The following is a 22,852-nucleotide window of genomic DNA, read 5'->3' as shown; positions in this document are numbered from 1 at the left end:
CACTAGACGAAAGGGTTTTCCGTTCTGGAGGCGCTTCGCAAAATGAATTTCCCTATGGGCTTGCTTTGCAAGACGAAAAAGTCTTCCGAGTTCCTTCGGGGTTCCCCCCCCTTTTCCTAAGCCGCTAAGCCGCTTAACAGCTGATCGTTAAAAGCCGCTAAACCACTAATAGCGCTAATCCGCTAAGCTGTCAATGGGCTTGCTTCGCAAGATGAAAAAACCGCTATACGAAGAGCTTCACGGAACGAATTAATTTCGTCTTGCGAGGCACCACTGTATATCATTTACACCTCAGGCTGCTTATTGAGATTAACTTTCGTGGGTAGCTCAGTTGGTTAGAGCGAGGTGCTGTTAATGCCAAGGTCGTATGTTCGATCCTGTGCCAGATTTACGTACAGTGGTACCTCGGGTTACATACGCTTCAGGTTACAGACTCCGCTAACCCAGAAACAGTGCTTCAGGTTAAGAACTTTGCTTCAGGATGAGAACAGAAATTGTTCTCCCGCAGCACGGCAGCAGCAGGAGGCCCCATTAGCTAAAGTGGTGCTTCAGGTTAAGGACAGTTTCAGGTTAAGTACGGACCACCGGAACGAATTAAGTACTTAACCCGAGGTACCACTGTATAAGCAAAACAAGCTGTAGCTTAGGGCCCCACTCCCTTGGGGCCCCAAAAAAATTTAAAGGAAAAAAACCTGGATGTACATTTCCAAAATATAAGATAAAAAACAAATACAGTGGTACCTCTGGATACAAACGGGATCAGTTCCAGAGCTCTGTTCGCATCCTGAAGCGAACGCAACCCGCGTCTGCTCGTGCCGCGATTCGCCGCTTCCACGCATGACGTCATTTTGACCGTCTGCGCATGCGTGAGTGGCGAAACCTGGAAGTAACACTTCCGTTACTTCCAGGTTGCCGTGGAGCGCAACCCGAAAGTGCTCAACCTGAAGCAACTTCAACCCGAGGTATGACTGTAAAATAAAACCTACATACAGAGCTTAATAATTATTTCACTATTGATATACTTCTTCTTAATTGTATTTCACTATTAATACACTTCTTCTTAATTGTATTTCAGTTCAACAATTACTTTGATAAAGTACATATTTTGTTATGTGCAAATGCCTTTAGATACCTATGAGGTCCATAAATTACCATATAGCATATATTCAACACAAAAAACAGCGACAATTTGTTGTTGACAAAGGACAGCTGGACATAGAAAGGGCCCCATTACCTTCAGGAGCTGAGGGCCTCATCAAACCTAAATTTGGCCCTGGCTCAATCCCCATATGGGACAGTCCCTTCCAACTGTATGATTCTACGTAATACAAAGCAATTCAACACGGAAGTCCCAGCAGCACTACAATACTAAGCAGCATTCCTAGGGCGCTCAAAGTATTTAACTTACTTACCTGCACAAGAATTCTTGGTCTTTGGGGAGAAGGGAAAGGTATGTTGTGCATAAAGTGGGATATGTGCCTGCAAAGACAATTATAGATATCTGTCATCTCAAAACCATCAAGTCTGAATTTAAAGCACACTCACTATTTTAAAAAGGATTTTTAAAAAAATATATTGAATGTAAACATGCCAAATGAATTTAGTAGCCACGTTCATAGCACAACTGAAATTTCACAGTTTTTAAATGATGCAAAGAGGAGCACTTCTTTCAAACGACTAAAGGTAAATTCACCTTTCCAGTTCAGAGGCTTATTTAAGCTGCTAAACGTCAGCACTTAAAGAGCTAAGCACTTGCATAAATACTGTATTTTTTGCTCTATAAGACTCACTTTTTCCCTCCTAAAAGGTAAAGGGAAATGTGTGTGCGTCTTATGGAGCGAATGCAGGCTGCGCAGGATTGCTGCTTTCACTGCACAGTGATCCCTCTTGCTGTTCTGGCTTCTGAGATTCAGAATATTGTTTTTCTTGTTTTCCTCCTCTAAAAACTAGGTGTGCCTTGTGGTCTGGTGCGTCTTATAGAACGAAAAATACGGTGCTTAGGAAAGATCAAGAAATCCCAAAAGGGTCTTGTTAGATCATGAGAACTTGCTTTCATTTGGTCGTGTGCTTAGTGAAAAGAATGAGACCACTAATAATTGTTCAGTATTCAGGTAGTGTTGGTCTGATGCAGTCAAAATAAAAAATTAAAAATTGCCCAGTAGGTCTATAAGGTGCTACTGGACAAATTTTTATTTTTATTTTATTTTTATTTCAAATTGTTCAGCGTGTCACGGGGATCTGCAAGTGAAAGTCAAGGGTGGCAGGACTACTTGCCAGGAGCTTCCAAGTTCTGAAAGATGACACTCAAAGACGACAACAAGAAAGGAATCAACACACCGTCTCAGAAGACAGTGCGGATAAAAATGACCACATGCAGGGAAATAAGCAGAAAACAGGTATATTCAGGAAAGTATACAGAGAGAAGAGGAAAGGTGGACTTGGCAACGCTTTTGCAACTGTCTGTATTTTTTAATTTAAAAAGGGCACACCTGAACTCAGTTTAATAGAAATCACTAATGTTTAGTTCTCAGTTTTTTAAGATATATTTTGATGCAATAATCCTGGTCATTTTGATGTCATTATGGTACTTAAAAGGTTGCTGCTTCCTTCCTATCCTATCCTTCAAATTAGAAAAATGTCCCAAAATTGACTTCATATACTCACAGCTGCATGACCCAAACAGAATGCCTATCACTGTGAGTGTGGCTTGATGTTATGTAAGTTAAAAACTCAAACAGCCTAAACCCACCCAAATATATTTTGCCATGCTATCCTAATGTTTCTTAGTCTTTGATCGTTGCTGCCAGGGAGAGGTTTGCTGCCCTATCTAAGTATTGGCTTTCAGGATAACAATATTATTCAGCTCCCGTACCACTAAGGAATGTGTCACATCTGTCTATGTGATCCTTAAAAAACCCAAACATACCCACTGGAAATTTCCTGATTTCACATTCAACGCACTATCAGTGTAACATCTATCAATATGATGGCAAATGATTCCAGGCATCTGAGTAACCAGCTAGGTCTGCTACTCTACCCAGAAAATCAAAACCTATATATTGTTCATTTGCATGTTCAGAATTATCCCTTGAAACAACACTTGAGACTAAGGTAAGAAAAGAATTTTCCTCCTTCCTTAGAACATGGATTGAAGATTTATTTTTAAGTTTGTGCTTCCTGCAACAACCATCTTCGCACCTGAAAATATTACTGCTCAAGAGTAAGCCTAAGAGCCGATTTAAGCATAGCTGGAAAATAGCTCTGATTTAATTAAGATTGGAGTATGACTTCCTTTGATCTCAAGTCCCTTAGTGCACAAGAAATTGTAAATGCAAGGTTTTTAACACCGTCTCTTTCGTTTGTTTCAGGAGAGCTGCATAGTATTCCTACTTAAACCTCTATCAGCGCGCGCGCGCGCACACACACACACAGAAACACACAAACTTTCTGAATAAATCACTCCGGCAAACTATTCTGCTGGCACATACCTCACTTTGACAAATAGTTTTTTATATTTTCCTATGACCAATGTTATAACTGTGATAAATAAAATCATTCCAAAGTACCTGCAGTGGCCAGATTCTGCACTGGAGAAAGTTCTGAGATTTTAATTAAAAACAATTCAGGGTGCTTCTCTGCAGGACTTAAGAAAAGCTGTACCTGCCAGACTCGCCACACCACAGTAATATTAAAGGCACTAAATATTTATTCTATACGTAATCAGGCAACCTTAACAAACTTGCATTTTATTTAATGATTCTTTTAATTTTTATTTATGGTTTTCCAAAATGCAAGCGTATCTTGCATACCTTGGATTCCAAAGTATTTGTATGTTACATTTTTGACAAGAAGAATAACGAGAACCTATTAGCCCACCTTGCCTCCTAGTTTCAGGTAACCAATGGAGAACCATTGTTCATTTGTCCATATTACATTATTATTTTGTACTATATCCTATTTCTTTTTTCAATTCAATAGTCATCTGAGAACGTCAATCCATAACTATCTGATATCAGGAATCACAAGACATAGAAACCAGCAGGAGAACACTTCAATCTCCCAGGACATTCTATACAAGATCTCAAAGTAGCTGTCTTATTACAAAAGAATTTCAGAAATAGACTGGAAAGAGAAGTTGCTGCATTGCAACTCATTACCAAACTTAAAACCATGGAGAGACCTGGTCTGAACAGAGACATTGGATTCTTATCTCATTATACATGATGAATCTATTTTTGGCCATCTCATCCGTTGCTCTCCCCCCCCCCCCCCGCATAAGACCAATTGCAGTCGTTCACAGTCGTCAATAGGTCTACCACACCTATCAGCCAATCACCCATTCCCACCACCCTTCTGAGTAATACCCCTCCCCACCTTCTCACTACATATAAAGGTCTAGTGACTTCTGTTTCAGTGTATCTGAAGAAGTGTGCATGCACACAAAAGCTCATACCAAGAACAAACTTAGTTGGTCTTTAAGGTGCTACTGGAAGGAATTTTTTAAATATTGTTATCCCTGTGTAGCTAGTGGATTATTTGAGTGGTACTGGTTGCTTATGTAATGAATAAAACAATGACAAGTATTAATAAATTTGCCTGAGTACTTGTTTTTGTGCAGGGGTTTTTATTTCTTTTCTTTTTTGCAATTTTAGTCTGAGTTATCTTTTCCATTAAGGTTGTGTACAAAATCCTTTGCATCCATTGTTCCAGAATAAGATTGTTTTCCAGTGTCAGGCTACTGTTTGGGATGTTGCCACAAACAGAAAGGCGACCAGTTCTGTAGGTTTCAAATCTGCCTGATAATTATTCTGATCTTAAAGGAAATGTATTCCCTGCACTGAGTCTGAGAGAGAGGCCACAGATTAGTGACATTACATAGGTTTTGCATACAAAAGGTCCCAGAATGAATCTCTATTTAAAAGGAAATAGGTAAGGATAACCTCAGGCAGCTGAGGCTGTATGCCAATCAGGTGATAATTCAGATAATTCAGACAACAACTTCTACCAGCTCCATGAAAATATTCAATCCCCAAACAACTGGTGGATACTAGGTTGGGGAAGGCTGGACACTAGAAAACTGGTGCCAGTGCAAGTCAGCAGCAATGGACCAGATGGGCCAAGCAAAGGTGATGGACTACATGGAACTGGCGGAAATGACTGGCAGAATCCGAGACCAGGGAGAAGAGTCGGTGGAAGGAGATTGGAAGAAATTTAAAGTTTACTTACAGAAACATTGTAAAATTAAGGGATGTTGGAATGAAGTTATGTGGTTTTAGCAGAAATGTTATAAAGGATTAAGAAAAAATAGACTGTTAATTGGTGAAAGGAGGGAAAGTAAAGTTACATTACATTAAGATAAATTATAGGACAAAAACTGGGAAAGATGGAAAGGATTTGCTGAAATAGCTAACTGAACTAGAATACAAAAAAGGGAGGTGTGAGGAGGTCAAGGAAACAAGCAAATGAAAGATAAGTTATGGGAAGGTTCGTTGTGGTTTTTTTAAATTTTTTCTATTTTTCTGTTTTTTCCCCTTATTGTGATGTGTTGTCTTGTTTTTGTGCAATTTGGTGTTTTCTCTTTCTTCTTTCTGTAACCTTTAAAACTTTAATAAATATTATTTATTTAAAAAAACACACAAACAGATGGGCCAAGCAAAATCAGTATCCTACCGTATTTTTCGCTCTATAAGACACACCCGACCATAAGACGCACATAGTTTTTAGAGGAGGAAAACAAGAAACAAGGAAACAAAGCAAAGCCTCTTGAGTGAAGAGGCAGGAGCGCTCCGGCTGCGCTCAAGAGGCTTCGGGAGGCTATCCCTGAAGCCAGGATAGCAAGAGGGATCGGTGCGCACTGATCCCTCTTGCTCTTCTGGCTTCAGCGATAGCTGCACAGCCTGCATTCTCTCCATAAGATGCACACGCATTTCCCCTTACTTTTTAGGCTGCCACGGATTTTATATTGTCACAAACTTTTATGTAACTTTTAAATAAACCCCATTTGTTGAAAAATACTATCAGTGGTTCCGTTGTCATGCAGATATAGACAAACATGGTTATCACCCACGAGAGAGAGGGGAGAGCCTTCCTGCATCTAACTTCTCTCTCTCTGTTTCCGAGCCACCGTGTACTCAGATTCTGCATCACTGAGCTCCTGATGAACTGTAATGGAAAGAAACTAATGGCATGAATTTTTCTCTTCTGTGCTGTTTCCAGATCAGGAGCTCATAAAATGGGTAAGGCAAGGCTGGGCGATGACTAGAGCACAAGGGGTAAAACATGTCCTGTGAAGTTGACTAAGTGCAAGAGGAATGATGGTGAGGCCTCCATCGCACCCTCAAGGTGACACCCAATGTGGTTTGTTTGCACTGTCTGTTAACATCTCCTCCAAGACGTGGCATTTGGGACCCTTTCGAAACCTACTGGTGGTGGCAGTTGATAAACAGATGGCAATTCTAAATTCACTGCAGCTTCCCACCTGCAACTCATATAATGCAGTTTTCCATGTATAAGACGAGGGTGTGGTTTTTTTTACTGTAAACGAATGTTAAAAATCAGGGGTCGTCTTATACACGGATAGTGCAGAGGTGGGGAGATGGGCTATTGGTTGCAGCCGTGAGCAGGAGCTTGTCAGCGGTGTTTTGGTGGCTGCGGCAAGGGCTGATGTGGATTGGCTATCGCTGTGGCAATTGGGCATGCGATTGCAGGCTGCTGTTGGCAAACAGGCAGGCACTCGGTGGCTTCGGTGACACTTGCAATTTGTAGCGTTTGTCAGTTGAGTTACTGATTTTTGGCATTCTCCCCCCCCCCAAAAAAAGCTCAATAACTCTGGGCCATCCCCCCCATTTTCTTAAATTGGAGTCCCCAAAAATAGAGGTTGTCTTATACATGGGGGAGTGTTAAACACAGAAAAATATGGTACACGTTTGTGGCACTTGTAGAACTAACAGGACAGCATTTCCAGTCCAGAGAATGAAGTACTGATATTGCCATGGCTATTATGGCAATAATAACTTAGTTGGTGACGCCAGCTTCTGGCCTGTTCTTCTGACCTTTTAACACAAAGCTAACAGGAAATGGAAACAGCACAAGGCCACTTAGCAGCAGGTTTTGTTTCTTCCCTAACAGCACAGCAATGCACAGCAAGACACAAAAGGAGATCTCCTCCAACTCTGCTGCTTTCACTTTGAAATCTTCAAGCATGCAAGCGTATATGCACATACAAATATGCACATGTGCGCACACTCTTGGAAGCAGAAAACTTCTGACATCTGAACTGGCTCCTAAAGGCAAAGGACCCCGGACGGTTAAGTCCAGTCAAAGGCGACTATGGGGTTGTGGCGTTCATCTTGCTTTCAGGCCGAGGGAACTGGCGTTTGTCCACAGACAGCTTTCCGGGTCATGTGCCCAGCAGGACTAAACTGCTTCTGGCGCAACGGAACACCAAACCAGAGCACATGGAAATGCTGTTAACCTTCCTGCCGGAGCGGTACCTATTTATCTACTTGAAATGGCGTGGTTTCAAACCGCTAGGTTGGCAGGAGCTGGGACAGAGCAACGGGAGCTCACCCCATCACGGGGATTCGAACCACCAACCTTCCGATCGGCAAATCCAAGAAGCTCAGTGGTTTAGACCACAGCGCCACCTGCGTGTGGTCTATAACCAGCTCCTATTTTGTGCCATCCCTATCCTACAGAAACATCTACTCACATGCAGCACAAGAGACAAAATAAAACCCAGATGCCTTTTCAGTGTGCAATGGCTTGGCAGTGGAAAACCACAGCAGTAATTCACAGCATGCGCCACAGCTTAGCAATAAGAATACCAGAATGAGCACCTTCGCGTAACCGTCCCTCATTTTCGCAAAAGCCGTGAAAACAAGGAGCAGACTTGGAAGACTTCCTACTTACTTTTCAATGGGAAGAGGATGCGGTCCAGACACGGAAAGCTTATAGATGAACATGAGGAATTTTCGGAAGGCTTCAAAGAAAGGCCAGTGTGACAGAAGGCAGATGCACTTGTTGGAATTTATGGATTTTGAGGTAACCACTTTTCTCTCAACAGCTGTCAGGAGGCCCAGCTGCATGTGCTGCTTTTCCGACAGCAGCTCTCGCGAGTAAGGCTCGTAAAACTGGATAGCAGCACCGTACACCTATAGGAGGGGAGGGAGAGCCACGTAAATAATTACCTCCAGCAACTGGAGGAGAAGGGAGTTATCTTGAATCTCTAAACATGGAAAGAAAGAGATATTCTTCTATTCGCCCACTCCCAAGATTGCTAGAATACACGATTTAGGTAAAGCTCAAAGTGGGATACAACAGTGCTATAGGACCCCAAAGTGAAATCAGTAGCTGGTATCCCAAGTTACAGGGAAACAGGCAAAGGGCTTTTTCGGTAGTGGCGCCCGCCCTGTGGAACGCCCTCCCATCAGATGTCAAAGAGAACAACAACTACCAGACTTTTAGAAGACATCTGAAGGCAGCAGCCCTGTTTAGGGAAGCTTTTAATGTTTGATGTATTACAGTATTTTAATATTTTTTTGGAAGCCGCCCAGAGTGGCCGGGGAAGCCCAGCCAGATGGGTGGGGTATAAATAATAAATTATTATTATTATTATTATTATTATTATTATTATTATTATTATTATTAGGGCCCATTAACATTGAGAGAAGGGAAGTTCCAGGGAACCAGGCAGAGGGTCTTCTCGGTAGTGGCACCTGCCCTATGGAACACCCCACCTTCAGATGTCAAGGAAATAAACAACTACAGTCATAACTCTTCTTACATTTGCTTCAGGTTAAATGTATTCAGGATGTGTCCCGCAGCGACCCAGAAGTACCAGAAAGCGTTACTTCTGGGTTTCGCCACTCGCGCACACTCAAAATGACATCACGCGCATGCGCAGAAGCGGTGAATCACGACCCGCGCACATGCAGACGCAGGTTGCATTCTGCTCATGTTTTGAATGAGGCTCCAGAACAGATCCTGTTCGCAACCAGAGGTACCACTGTATTTGACTTTTAGAAGACATCTGAAGGCAGCCCTGTTTAGGGATTTTTTTTTAATATTTGATGGTTTACTGTGCTTAATGCTTTTAATTTGTTTGAAGCTGCCTAGAGTGGCTGGAGAAACCCAGTCAGGTGAGCAGCATATTATTAACAACAACAACAACACCATCACCATTTCTGGAGTAAAATATTATCTACCATGTATATTAAACCGGGATGCAATACAACAATTTTACAGGTCAAGGAACTATGCAGGTTTGGCTTTGATATACAAAAAAGAAAGGAAAACAGAAGATTCTAACTGTGACATATGAAAACAGAATGCTATGGTTCTCAAGACATACCTTTTCTGCACTTGAGGCAGTCAGAACAAATGTTGAGAATACAGGCAGCGGGTATTTGGTTTGAGGGTCCCAGCATTCAATGGTGGCCCCCATTGGAAGACAGAAGAGAGGTACAGATTCTGATAAGGGGAATGACTCATAGTCATCTTCTGGGTATCTGAATATCAAGCCTTTCCAAAGGGAAAACAATGAGATACAAGCATGTTTCGCGTTATCTTACTCTGTATGGAGATAACAGAATATACGTATAGAGCAATGTTAAATGGCCAGGGTCATGTGTTCGAGCCTCATTCTGGGCGAAAGATTCCTGAATTGCAGGGGGTTGGAAGAGATGATCCTCATTGTCCAACTCCACAATTCTATGATTCTCCCACATTTGAAGGACATTCATCTTAGCCAGGGATGGGGGCACAAAAATGGGACAGGGGTCCTTCTCTTTTTTGCTTCACCACCTCCAGGCAGTCTGAGGGGCAGGAGGGTCAAACCCTTTGGGGGATCTACAGGGTTTGGGATCCAAAAGGTTGCAATTCTCCTGCTCCTCACCAGAAGTGCCCTGTTTTGAAGCCTGGCAATGCCTACTGATGGAAGGAGAACCAACAGCTGGAGCTTATAGCCCACCGAAGCTGAACCTCTCCAGAGTCGAACCCACCAGTACCACCAGTGCTCTTTTCTGCCAGCAGACACCATAAATCACCTTACCCCATCACCAGTGATCAGCACTAGGGAGTTAAGGGTTGCACTCACAAAGTAAGAAAAAACCTGGATAAGGCTGTATGGTATCAGGAGCAAAAACCCATGACTAATCCACATAACGTGATTGGAAAGCATGTTGCAAAACAAAATTCAAAACCATTATGGTTTTTTTAAAAAACAACCATTTAGGCAGCCATGTATCATGAACTTCTGCTTCTAAGTGAAAATTTGGCTTTAAGCCATAAGGGAGGCTGCATAAAAGTTCCAAGCAACGATTGGATCACCTTGGATCAAATCTATATTTCCAGGTGTCATAAGAAAGCTGCAGAGATAGCGCAGGATAGTGTGCACCCTGGAAATGATCTCTTTCAGCTTCTGCCTTCTAGAAGAAGGTACAGGGTTATAAAGACTAGGACTAGCAGCCTGAGAAACAGTTTCAATCCAAATACAATTTTGGTTTTAAACACAGTGTAAGGTAGTCTCTATGGGAGTATATTGTATTTAATTATGGGATATCAGAGTTTTTAGGGGGTTAACAAGGCTGGGATAGCTGAGATAGCAGGCGTGTTGGTTTTTGAATGTCTGGTGTAGATTTTTTCAATTCCGTTGTTCTGCATGGGACAATGATAATAAAGATTATCGTATCGCTTGTGCCATTCAAAACGGTTACATTATAAATTCGCCCCAAAGGAGAAAGCCAACACCTCTATGATCAGTGCTTTTTGCTATGGCACGCTGGAACATTAAAAAACAAGCTATTGTGTTTGCCCATTTGCCTTAAGGAGTCAGAATGGTTGCACTAGCCGAACCTCTGGAACAGATGAGCAGGGAGGAAAAAGTCCTGTTGCATCTGCTGGCTCAGTGCTAACTGGCCAACGATTCCATGCCGACAGGCCCGTTCACCTTACCCCATGCTTCCCATGTTGTTATTTTGTAAGGAACTCTTGGGGTAAGAGCAACATCTTGGGGCAATAAACAGAGTTTCCCCAGTTATTCCTGGCTGCTGCTCCTTCACGGAACTGTGAACACACTTCCAAGCTTCTCCATCCATAGTCCTTTCTGGCTTTACAATTTCTAAATCATTTATTTTGCAGATTCTGCAAAATTCGTTTCGGTTGAAATGAAATCCAGTGGGTCGAATAGTGTTCTGGAGAAACCCGGGTTCAAATCTTCACTCGAGGTGATGAAAGGAATAAAAGGGGGCAGGGCGCAATGAGAAACCCACGTATACTGCTCTGAGTTCAGTGGAGGAAGGATGGCAGAATACAAAGAACAATGTATAATCAAACGTCTTTATTCAATGAGGTGGATGGTGTTTAAGGTGGAGTAGTGGAAGCTCTTTAGCATCAAGAAATCCCAGCCGGCAAATTTGGTAAGCGGCAAAGTAATTTAAAGTAAATTTAAGGTAAAGGTTCCTTTGACCGTTAGGTCCAGTTGCGGACGACTCTGGGGTTGCGCGCTCATCTCGCTCTATAGGCCGAAGGAACCAGCGTTTGTCCACAGACAGCTTCCGGGTCATGTGGCCAGCATGACTAAGGCGCTTCTGATGAAACCAGAGCAGCTCACGGAAATGCCGTTTACCTTCCCGCCAGAGCGGTACCTATTTATCTACTTGCACTTGACGTGCTTTCAAACTGCTAGGTTGGCAGGAGCAGAGACCAAACAATGTGAGCTCACCCCTTCGCATGGATTCAAACAGCTGACCTTCTGATTGGCAAGCCCTTGGCTCTGTGGTTTAGACCACAGCGCCACCTGCATCCCAAAGTAAATTTAAATCAGTGCTAATATTACCTGCAGTATATGGAAATAAATAACTTACCAGCTTTGTATGCAATGGAGTTCGAAGCTGGAACGGACTTCTTGTAACACAGGTATACACTGGAACCCCACTGCGAAGGTACCAAAAATTAGATCATCACCGAAGTCAGTGCGTGGGAGAAAGAGAAAGCACCAAACATCACAGGAGAATGGCTTGCCTTTCAAAACCCTCCCAGAGCCAATTGCATACCAAAAAAATTGTTCACGCCTGCACATATATCAGTGGCCGGATTCTACTGAAGTCACCAGCTGATGCTGCAGTCAGTCTTTAGATGTAAGACCATAGAAAAAAAAAAACCAACCTACCAGGACAGGTGAAATAAATAAATAAATAAATAAATAAATAATTTTATTTATACGTTGCCCTCCCCAGCCAGAGCCAGGCTCAGGGCGGCTAACACCAATAAAATTCACAGTAAAAACATAATGGGGGGGAAAGAGGGGAGGGAACCCCCTAATTTAAAATACAGGTTAAAATGCAATTTAAAATGCAGCCTCATTTTAAAGTAGCTGATAAATTAAGACCATAAGGGGAGGGAAACATAAGGGTCAGACTGAGTCCAAACCAAAGGCCAGGCGGAACAGCTCTGTCTTGCAGGCCAGGGGGAAAGATGTCAAGTCCCGCAGGGCACTAGTCTCTTGTGACAGAGCATTCCACCACGTCCGGGCCAGTGTTGCAAAGGCCCTGGCCCTAGTTGAAACCAATCTAATGAATAATAGTAATAATAATAATAATAATAATAATAATAATAATAATAATAATAATAATATTTATACCCCGCCCATCTGGCTGGGGCGGCTTCCAACAAAAGATAGACTAACGGGGAGAATTAGGAACCAACGAGACCAGAGATTCACCGAGGAGTGGAAGAAATTTACAGAGTATATCAAAAATGTTTGTGATGAACAATTAATACTTGTTGGTTTTCAAGAAGCTCTGTGAAAAATATTGATAGAAATATTGCTTAAAAATATGATATGATTAAGAATGTTAGAGTGCAATATAAAATTGAGAAATGTGAGATGAAGAGATAATACGGAGAATTGTCAGGCATGCTGATGGAAGTCTAAAAGAATGACTAAGTGAGGATTGGATGTTGAAATAAAATGTAAAAAAAGAAATAAAATGTTCGGGTTCCGGAAGGAGCTGTCGGAGCTCCAAAAAAAAATCAAGAGCAGACATACAGTGCGATCAAGACCCTCAGCAAACTGCCTCAGGAGCCGCCATTGAAACAGCAGTTCCTCCAAAAACAAAAGAAATTTGGACCAATTTGACAAGGTAAAAAAAAAAAAGGAAATTAAGAAGAATAAACTAACTGGATCCACACCAGGGTGGTAAAGGTTTTCTTTTTTTAAAAAAAAAAATCTTATTAATTTTTCACGAAGAAAAAAACTTTGCAAATGTTAACATAAATCATAAGTTACTTTATCAACTGACTTTCCTGTCCTCCCCTTTCATGGTTTCCATATTCACCTTTAAATGTTGCATATTTCACCTATGCTATTCAATACATTCAATTTACCCTATTTAGAACGGCCTCCGCTTATGAAAATAGACATGTAAAGTATCTCAGCATAGTGTTTTATCTCTTCCCGCTTCACTCCTGATCTGTATATTTATGGTAAAAAGGGAAGGAAAGACTAGTTCTGCTCTGTCTTGTATGGTACAGTTTCAGGGACTCAGAAAAGTGCTAAAATTCAACCCCACACCAATATGTTCTAAACTGGATTCTACTGACCCTGTGCCTATACTTCAGTAGCGTTATCTGAAAAACTACTTTGAAAAGGCGTTTTACTTTCATGTATATCACCACAAACACAGCAATATATTTATTTTTAAGGCACTGGGGACTTTTGCAACTGGCTTATAACTCACAAACGAAGAACGGCAACAGTAAAATCAACTTCTTTCACTTCCACTTTAATAGCTCAGCTGTTATTCATGACAAAAGTAAAAGCTACTTTTTATCACTATAACACCAGCAGTCTTCCAAAGTTCAACTCTTCCCTCCTACCCTGTTCTTAAGAGAGAGAGAGAGAGAGAGAGAGAGAGAGAGAGAGAGTTGGCTATCTCATAGATATGGATTCTGGTAACAGAAGTGGAAGAAGGAAGAAATACAGAGCTGTGGAAAATGAAGTGACGCAAACTGTACTCAGAGTTAAGTACACTAGGTAAGAGTGCAATAAATACTTTATTATTATTATTATTATTGGGGAAAATTTTTTAGTAGAAGCAACAAGCCCCCAAAGCATTTCTGCCCCCTCACCCCATTACAAAGCCAAAGTTTCAGACGACAACGTATTAATCTCACCATGCCACAATTCAAATTCTTATCGACTTTGCAGAATGTATGAGGCGGGGTTTCTCCTTTGCTGGTTACAATGACGCAGATGTCGGTAACGGCCAAGGAGTTTTGCGGTCGCACCGGGGGAGCCCTCCGAAAGGTGATGAAGATTCGCTGGGAACTTGCCGAACTGTTGTTGACGTTTGCGCAACGGCCGTAGGGAGTAGCCTGGATCACCTCACAGCCCGGGATCAAACGTTCCTTCCCTTCGTATAAAACTCTGCAAGCAGGGAGGAATAACAGACACAGGAACGTTTCACATACAGTATGGAATTATTTGCCAGTGCACTATTATAGAATTATATACCCTTCTCAATAGGATCCCTTTCAAGCACAAATAATGATTCTCAAGGAATACTGAAAGAATTCCCACTGACTGTTGCTTTTCCGTGAAGACGTTTTTGCGAAGAGCATTGTAGAAACTAGAGATGGGTGATATGTGGCTTTAAACATAGTGATAGATCACTGGCTAAACATCGTAATTTTGCCTGCACCTGTTTTTGTGATTCGCTGCCCAGAGAGCTAAGCTGGCAGAGTTAATGGCGGCTGCAGGAATTGAGAGATGGCTTCATGGTTTTCCTCACATTTTGTGTGTGCGTGTGTGCGCGCGCTATGCAAAAATCACATTATGATTTGCTATATATTGCAAGGCAAAAGAAAGATGGAACTGATATCACAATATGGATTTCACACCAGGATTTGGATGATACCGTATTTTGTGCTCTATTGGACGCACCTAGTTTTGAGGGGAGGAAAACAAGAAATAAGAAAGGAACGCAAAGCATCCTGAGGTAAGAGGGAGTGCTTCTCCATCTTTGCTCAGGAGGCTTTGCGGGGCTATCCCTGAAGCCAGGAGAGCAAGAGGGATAGGTGTACACCGATCCCTCTTGCCCTTCTGGGTTCAGTGAAAGCAAGCCCACTGGCTTTCCTCCCGCAAGAGCCACGCTTTTCTGGGAGGTGGGGGAAGGGCAGCCCTTCTCCCTCCTTAAGAAAAGCCCCCAAGAGCTGTGCACACGCTCCACACGGCTCTTTAAAGGGAGCGCTGACAGAGCCTCCTGCCTGCATTTGCTGCACAAGACGCAGACACATTTCCCCTTACTTTTTAGGAGGGGAAAAGTGCATCTTATAGAGAGCAAAATACGGTATATCACCCAGCCCTAGCACACATCATGACCTAACACACAACATCACCAAAGTGCAGATTCTGATTGGCCTCCTGCAGCCAATCAGAAGCCGCAGAAGCCCCATCGGACGTTTGGGTTCCAAGAAATGTTCGCAAACACTCACTTCCGGGTTTGGGGCGTTCAGGAGCCAAAACGTCCGAGTACCAAGGTGTCCGGGATCCAAGGTATGACTGCACTTGCATTCTTTCAAACACATACAGTTTTGGATAGGACAGACTGTCAAGAGTTCCAATCCTGAAGGTCTTTTTTATTTTATTTTTAAAAAGCAAAACCACAATTTTATCTCCCACACTGATGCAGCTCAACAACTAACAGGTCCTTTTCCGAGTGTACGTTTCCGAGCACAATTCAAAGTGTTGGTGTTGACCTTTAAAGCCCTAAACAGCCTCAGCCCAGGATACCTGAAGGAGTGTTTCCACCCCATCATTCTGCCCAGACACCGAGGTCCACCGCCGAGGGCCTTCTGGTGGTTCCCTCATTGCGAGAGGCAAAGCTACAGGGAACCAGGCAGAGGGCCTTCTCAGTGGTGGCGCCCGCCCTGTGGAACACCCTCCCAGCAGATGTCAAAGGGAAAAACATCTACAGTGGTGCCTCGCAAGACGAAATTAATTCGTTCCGCAAGTTTTTTCGTCTTGCGAGTTTTTCGTCTTGCGAAGCACGGTTTCCCATAGGAATGCATTAAAAATCAATTAATGCGTTCCTATGGAAACCGCCTTCAGACCAGGTCCGGGACAGTCTGTCCCCCGACCTCTTCTGAAGGCTGAGGGGGGGGGACAAGGGCTTTTCTTCCCACCCCCAGCATTTTAAAAAACCCCGGGACAGCATTTTAAAATGCTGGCGGGCGGCAGCGAAGGTTTCGCTGCCGCCCGCCAGCATTTAAAAATCGCCCCGGGACAGCGGAGGACTTCTCCGCTGTCCCGGGGCGATTTAAAAGCCCCCGGGAAGGCAGGAAGGGGGGACAAAGACTTTTGCCCCCCGCCAGCCTTCAGAAGAGGTCCTGGACCTCTTCTGAAGGCTGGCGGGGGGCGAAAGTCTTTGCTCCCCTCCGCCTGCCTTCAAAAGCTGTCCGCTCTTAAAAGCCCCCGGGAAGGCAGGCAGGGGGGACAAAGACCTTTGTCCAGGACCTCTTCTGAAGGCTGGCGGGGGGCGAAAGTCTTTGCTCCCCCGTGCCTGCCTTCCCGGGAGAGCGGAAAGTATTTGCTCCCCCCCCTTCAAAAGCAGTCCGGGACAGAGGAGAAACACGCTGCGTTTCTCCGCTCTCCCGGGAAGGCAGGCAGGGGGGAGCAAGGACTTTCACCCCCCGCCAGCCTTCAGAAGAGGTCCTGGACCTCTTCTGAATGCGGGCGGGGGGCGAAAGTCTTTGCTCCCCTCTGCCTGCCTTCAAAAGCTGTCCGGGACAGCGGAGAAACACGCTGCGTTTCTCCGCTCTCCCGGGAAGGCAGGCAGGGGGGAGCAAAGACTTTCACCCCCCGCCAGCCTTCAGAAGAGGTCCTGGACCTCTTCTGAAGGCCGGCGGGGGAGCAAAAGTCTTTGCTCCCCCCGCCTGCCTTCAAAAGCCGTCCAGGATAGCGGGAAGCGCTTCCCTGCTATCCCAGACTGCTTTTAAAATGCTGGCGGTGGGGAGCAAAGCCTTTCGGCCCCCGCCGGCCTTCCTGGACCTCTTCTGAAGGCCGGAGGGGGGGGAAAGGCTCTGCTCCCCACCGCCAGCATTTAAAAGAGGTCCCCGGAGATTTCCCTATGGGCTTTCTTCTTGCGAAGCAAGCCCATAGGGAAATTCGTCTTGCGAAGTGCCTCAAAAAACGGAAAACCCTTTCGTCTTGCGGGTTTTTCGTCTTGCGAGGCATTCGTCTTGCGGGGCACCACTGTACTTGACATTCAGAAGACATCTGAAGGCAGTCCTGTTCAGGGAAGTTTTTAATGACATCTTAGTGTATTTTTTGTCTTTGTGGAAGCCGCCCAGAGTGGCTGGGGAAACCCAGCCAGTTGGGCGGGGTACAAATAATAAATTATTATTATTATTTTATGATCTGCAAAAACATTGCAAACTATCTGAATGTTAAATGTGATGCCGGATATAAAGATAGTGCGGCATTAGTGACATAGTTGAAAGGAATATGCAAAGATGTTTTATGAGTAATAAGTAAAGAAATATAGCAAAATTAATCAATGTTAAAATGATGGGGGATTAGAAGGTAAGTGGTTAGTAGCGGTAATGGTTAATTTAAAAGAAAAGAAGCGATATTAAAATTAGTCAAAACAGAGGAAGGATTTGCTGAAAATAAATTAGAAATTGGAATACAGAAAGCGGAGGTGTGAGGAAGTCGGGAAAGTAAGCTACAAGAAATTAATATTTGAATTTATATATTTATTTTTGTTTTTTATGTTTTATACTGTTTTTTGTCTGTTATTGTGTTGTTTTGTTTTGTTATGATAAAATTTGTTGAAACTTTAATAAAAATTCTTTAAAAAATAAAATAAAAAAATATTATTATTATTTTATGTTTTCACCGCAATACTGCTCACCCGATGTCCGTAAGAGGCGGCTTGTCCCTGCTTCTCTTGTAACACAGAAAGAGCTCCGGACTTTTGAGACTCCCATAGTTCAGGTTGGCCTGAAGTGCTGTGGGGGTTGCTTCGACACAGGTGTATCCCTCGGGAACGGTTTCTCCCGCTGACTTGATGATGATAGCAAGATCTGTGATGGGAGCTTTGGGGCCAACCGACTTTGTTTCAGAGCGATTTACTTCTTGGTCCAGAAGCGTCGACGTATCTGTGAGTCCAGCCACTACGAAATAGTCCACCACTCTTGGGCCTTTATCCTCTATCATATTTGTGCTGGAGGAATTCCTGCAAAAGATGAATGGAAATCAGGTTAAGAACCATCTTTTTAAAAACAAAAACACAACAAAAATGTGATAATTATTCCAGGCACACATGATTCTGAATGAAGATGGTAGGTCTCTTCTAATTGCATAGGTAAGAGAATAACAGGAGAGTCGTTTATTACATGAATCAACCCTTAAGGCGTGTTCACCATCCCAAAAGAACCTAGAGCATGAGTTGGCAAACTAAGGCCCGGGGGCCGGATCCGGCCCAATCGTCTTCTCAATCCAGCTCGCGGACAGTCCGGGAATCAGGGTGTTTTTACATGAGTAGAGCACCACCCGTGTCCCTATTCCTGATATACAGACTGGGTTGTCACTGGCTTATTGCTCTCTTTCAAAACACTACAACCAGGGGACACCAAAGACTCAGCATGTTATAAAACTGAAGATTCCCTCCCACATTCAAACATACAACTGACTGTCAAGTTTTGTGAAGAAGAACAAGAGTTTGGATTTGATATCCCGTTTTATCACTACCTAAAGGAGTCTCAAAGCGGCTAACATTCTCCTTTCCCTCCCCCCCCACAACAAACACTCTGTGAGGTGAGTGGGGCTGAGAGACTTCAGAGAAGTGTGACTGGCCCAAGGTCACCCAGCAGCTGCATGTGGAGGAGCGGGGAAGCGAACCCAGTTCACCAGATTACGAGTCCACCACTCTTAACCACACTGGCTCCAGTGTGACATCAAAAGCAGCAACTCTTCTCTCAATTTATTCATCAAAAACTCCAGTAGGTTCAATTTATTCACCAAAAACTCCAATAGGTTCAAAGCACTGGTAGAATTAACCCATCAAGCATCGTGCCAACATCTAGCAAGAGATAATTAAAACATTTCCCTGCCTTATTTTTAGCACCCCTTTCTTCTGAAGGCGTGAAAGAGCACCCATTCAGGTCTTTCTACTTCTGCTCAGGTGGCCTCAACAGACATACCAAGGGTTACAGTGGTGCCCCGCAAGACGAACGCCTCGCAAGACGAAAAACCCGCTAGACGAAAGGGTTTTCCGTTTTGTAGGCGCTTCGCAAAACGAATTCCCCTATGGGGTTGCTTCGCAAGACGAAAAAAATCTTGCACCCCCCCGCGGGTTTTTTTCGCCCTTTTCTTAAGCCGCTAAGCCGCTTATCAGCTGTTCCGCTGATAAGCCGCTTAACAGCTGATCGCTGGAAGCCGCTTGACAGCTGTAGCGCTAATCCGCTAAGCTGCCAATGGGCTTGCTTCGCAAGACAAAAAAACCGCTAGACGAAGAGAATCGCGGAACAAATTCTTTTCGTCTAGCGAGGCACCACTGTATTTGGGCGGCAGCAGGGGGCAAGTCTGTTCCTGCTTAACAGGAAATATTTCCCTTAGCAGTTAATGCTCCTAAATTCTTGATAGAAAAGACATCATTCTTCTTTCACACAAAGCCACAGCCCAGGCCCTTCTATGGAATGCTCCCCAGTTGACTCCTCTATGTGTAACTGAAACATATGCGTGTGTATGTGTGTGTAAGGTATTTTATTTACACACAAACAAACCTCTCAGTGAACAGGGCACACAGATAAGGAAGATTCATGCAACTGCGGTTCCAATATTTATAGATATATCATAACTAAATGGGCAAGTACCATAGAGAAAAAGAGGCCTACAAATGGGAACAAACATTCATCAGATTATAACAAACAAGCCACTCCAGCTTCAAATTGTGTAGAATTGTCCTTCAATAACTGTTGTCCTTTAGTCATGTCCAATTCTTCGTGACCCCATGGACCAGAGCACGCCAGGCACTCCTGTCTTCCACTGCCTCCCACAGTTTGGTCAAACTCATGTTCATAACTTTGAGAACACTGTCCAACCATCTCGTCCTCTGTCACCCCCTTCTCCTTGTGCCCTCCATCTTTCCCAACATCAGGGTCTTTTCCAGGGAGTCTTCTCCTCTTGTGAGGTGGCCAAAGTCTTGGAGCCTCAGCTTCAGGATCTGTCCTTTCAGTGAGCACTCAGGGCTGATTTCCTTCAGAATGGATCTGTTTGATCTTCTTGAAGTCCATGGGACTCTCAAAAGTCTCATCCAGCAATCCAGCACCATAATTCAAAAGCATCAATAACCACTAACATGTTTAATATCATTCATATATATATATATGCACAAAAGCTTGGACAAAGCAATGGGAGCTCACCCTGTCGTACGGATTCAAACTGCCAACCTTCCAATCAGCAAGCCCAAGAGGTTCAGTGGTTTAGACCACAGCGCCACCCAAACCTAACAGTTTGAAAGCAAGCTAGTGACAACCCAGTCTATAGATCAGCAATAGGGACACGGGTGGAGCTGTGGTCTAAACCCCTGAGCCTCTTGGGGTTGCCGATAGAAAGGTTGGCAGTTCGAACCCGTGCGACGGGGTGAGCTCCCATTGCTCTGTTCCAGCTCCTGTCAACCTAGCAGTTCAAAAGCACACCAGCGCAAGTACATAAATAGGTACTGATGCTGTGGGAAGGTAAACAGTGTTTCCATGCGCTTGGTTTCCGTCACGGTGTCCCGTTGCGCCAGAAGCGGTTTAGTCCTGCTGGCCGCATGACCCGGAAAGCTGTCTGTGGACAAACGCTGGCTCCCTTGGTCTGAAAGCAAGATGAGCGCCGCAACCCCATAGTTGAATTCGACTGCACTTAACCGTCCAGGGGTCCCTTAACTTTATTTTTATATATATTCTAATTTTAACCAAAACAGCAGTATTTCTCTGCTCCAGCACTGAGCTTAAAGTATAGTTTCACCCCAATCCTACCAGTCCTTTCCTCAACTGATGAGCGAAGTTACGACGAGGTAGCAAATGCACATTCTAAGAACCGGGATGGCTCCAAACACGGCCAAGATGTCCATTCACAGCAAATACAAATGAGGATTCCATTAACGTTATCTTTCTCTGCAACAGAATAGCATGCAAAACCAAGGCTGCTTTCTCATATACAAATAATTCTCAAAATGTTTGTTCCAGGGTATTTCTACACCACGTAGACATCTTCTCTTCTATCACTTCCTATTAAGATAACACTTGCTCTAACTTTTGTAATCTGGAAATAGGTTAACACTTGATTTACATTAATTTAGAAACATAATAGCTTCTTATTAAATTACACTTAATTACCTCTTCCTAGTGAAAGCAAAACAAACTCAACAGGCTGCTTCCAAGTCGCCCTACCAACGTGAGCACTGTGTGTGTGTGTGTGTGTGTGTGTGTGTGTGTATGACAAAAAGAAAGAGAAAGAGAAAGTATTTGGAAATATCCATTACTGCACATTCCTTAAATCCTATAAGAGACACATTTTTAACAATTGGCATTATGTTCTTAATTACGCCACAGAACTTGGCTTCCAAATATTTCAAGTTATCATAATTCAGTATGCAACAAAACTGCTAGCATTAAGCAACTGGTTGGACTTGTCTAGAGAAGCAGACTCCAGACAATATGGAAATTCTTCAAGAAATGATACAATCCTCCTTCTCTACCCTCATGGCAAAAGGGTCTGATTCTTTCCCTCCCTAACTTTACCCTCTTGCTCCATAACATGGGAACAGAGTTGACATTTATTAACGACTGGAAATTTCTTATGCGCTTTCTGCGTGAGAGAGAAAATCAACTTGTAATATCTGGATTTGAAGATTGACAAAATACTGGTTTATAGAAGACAGAATGGTTGGATCTTAAGGAATGAATATCATATGTAGCTACAGGACAGAGAACAGGAAGTCCTTTTATTTTATTTTATTTCTTCCTTTTCTTTATTTTTCCCCCTTTCTTTTCTTCTTCTCTCAGTTTCTCTTTCTTTAGGTTTCTCCTTTCCTTGTCTTCCTCCTGATCTTGTTCTCTTTTAGACTAAGTAGCTGTTTTGTCTCAGTATATAACAAAAGGATACTTTGTAATGGGTATTTTTTTGGGGGGGGGATACAGTCATACCTCGGAAGTCGAACAGAATCTGTTCCGGAAGTTTCTTCGACTTCCGAAACGTTCAGCTTCCAAAGCGCGGATTCTGATTGGCTGCAGGAAGCCAAAATGTTCGACTCCCGAGGCGTTCGGGAGCCAAGGTATGACAATATCTGTGTAGCCTCACAGCAGAGCAGAAGCAAATTTAGTCTGAGGAAGTTACAATAAGAATAAGATAACAGTAATAGTTATTAACATAAGTGGACTAATTCACCAAAATGTTTATTTTAGAGGATGTTATCAGGAAAACACATATATAACAAACAAACAAAATCTTCCTTCAATATAGAGGAGCCATAGGAAAGGCCACAGTAACACAAGAAATGGTTTATTTTAAAAATTAATTCCAACTTACACCAGCAGTATCCTATTTCACTACTTGCTAAATGTTCGTAACACCGACTTTCACAGCTAACAATGACTTTCACAGCTGTCAAATGGAACGTATCTGATTCCACAGTGTCAAGCGGAAATTAAAGGAAAGGGCGATATTATCCCTAGGAAATGGGAAAAGTGACTACACCGAGTATTCGTCGGAACAGCTGGTAAATATCCTAACAAGAACCACAATTAGCATTTACTTTTTAATTGCAAACTTGACAGAGGTGAATTATCACTTCTTAAATTT

At 43.2% G+C, this 22,852-nt stretch overlaps 1 protein-coding gene across 1 annotated transcript in view; it reads right to left on the bottom strand.

Moving 5' to 3' along the window:
- Window positions 1-22,852, bottom strand: part of DENND4C (DENN domain containing 4C) — a 90,882-nt gene that overhangs the window by 51,238 nt on the left and 16,792 nt on the right. The window contains exons 2-7 of the mRNA XM_083718214.1: window positions 17,916-18,239; window positions 14,176-14,428; window positions 11,865-11,934; window positions 9,353-9,522; window positions 7,912-8,153; window positions 1,413-1,479 (exon numbers count right to left, since the gene is read on the bottom strand). Coding sequence (XP_083574340.1) covers window positions 1,413-1,479; window positions 7,912-8,153; window positions 9,353-9,522; window positions 11,865-11,934; window positions 14,176-14,428; window positions 17,916-18,220 — 1,107 coding nt within the window. The 5' untranslated portion in view covers window positions 18,221-18,239. The remainder of the gene's footprint in view (window positions 1-1,412; window positions 1,480-7,911; window positions 8,154-9,352; window positions 9,523-11,864; window positions 11,935-14,175; window positions 14,429-17,915; window positions 18,240-22,852) is intronic.

Source organism: Podarcis gaigeae (assembly GCF_964106915.1).
Source record: "Podarcis gaigeae genome assembly, chromosome: 17".
Taxonomy (NCBI): domain Eukaryota; kingdom Metazoa; phylum Chordata; class Lepidosauria; order Squamata; family Lacertidae; genus Podarcis; species Podarcis gaigeae.
Note: the sequence above shows the minus strand (reverse complement) of the source record. Positions and strands in the feature narration are given on the sequence as shown.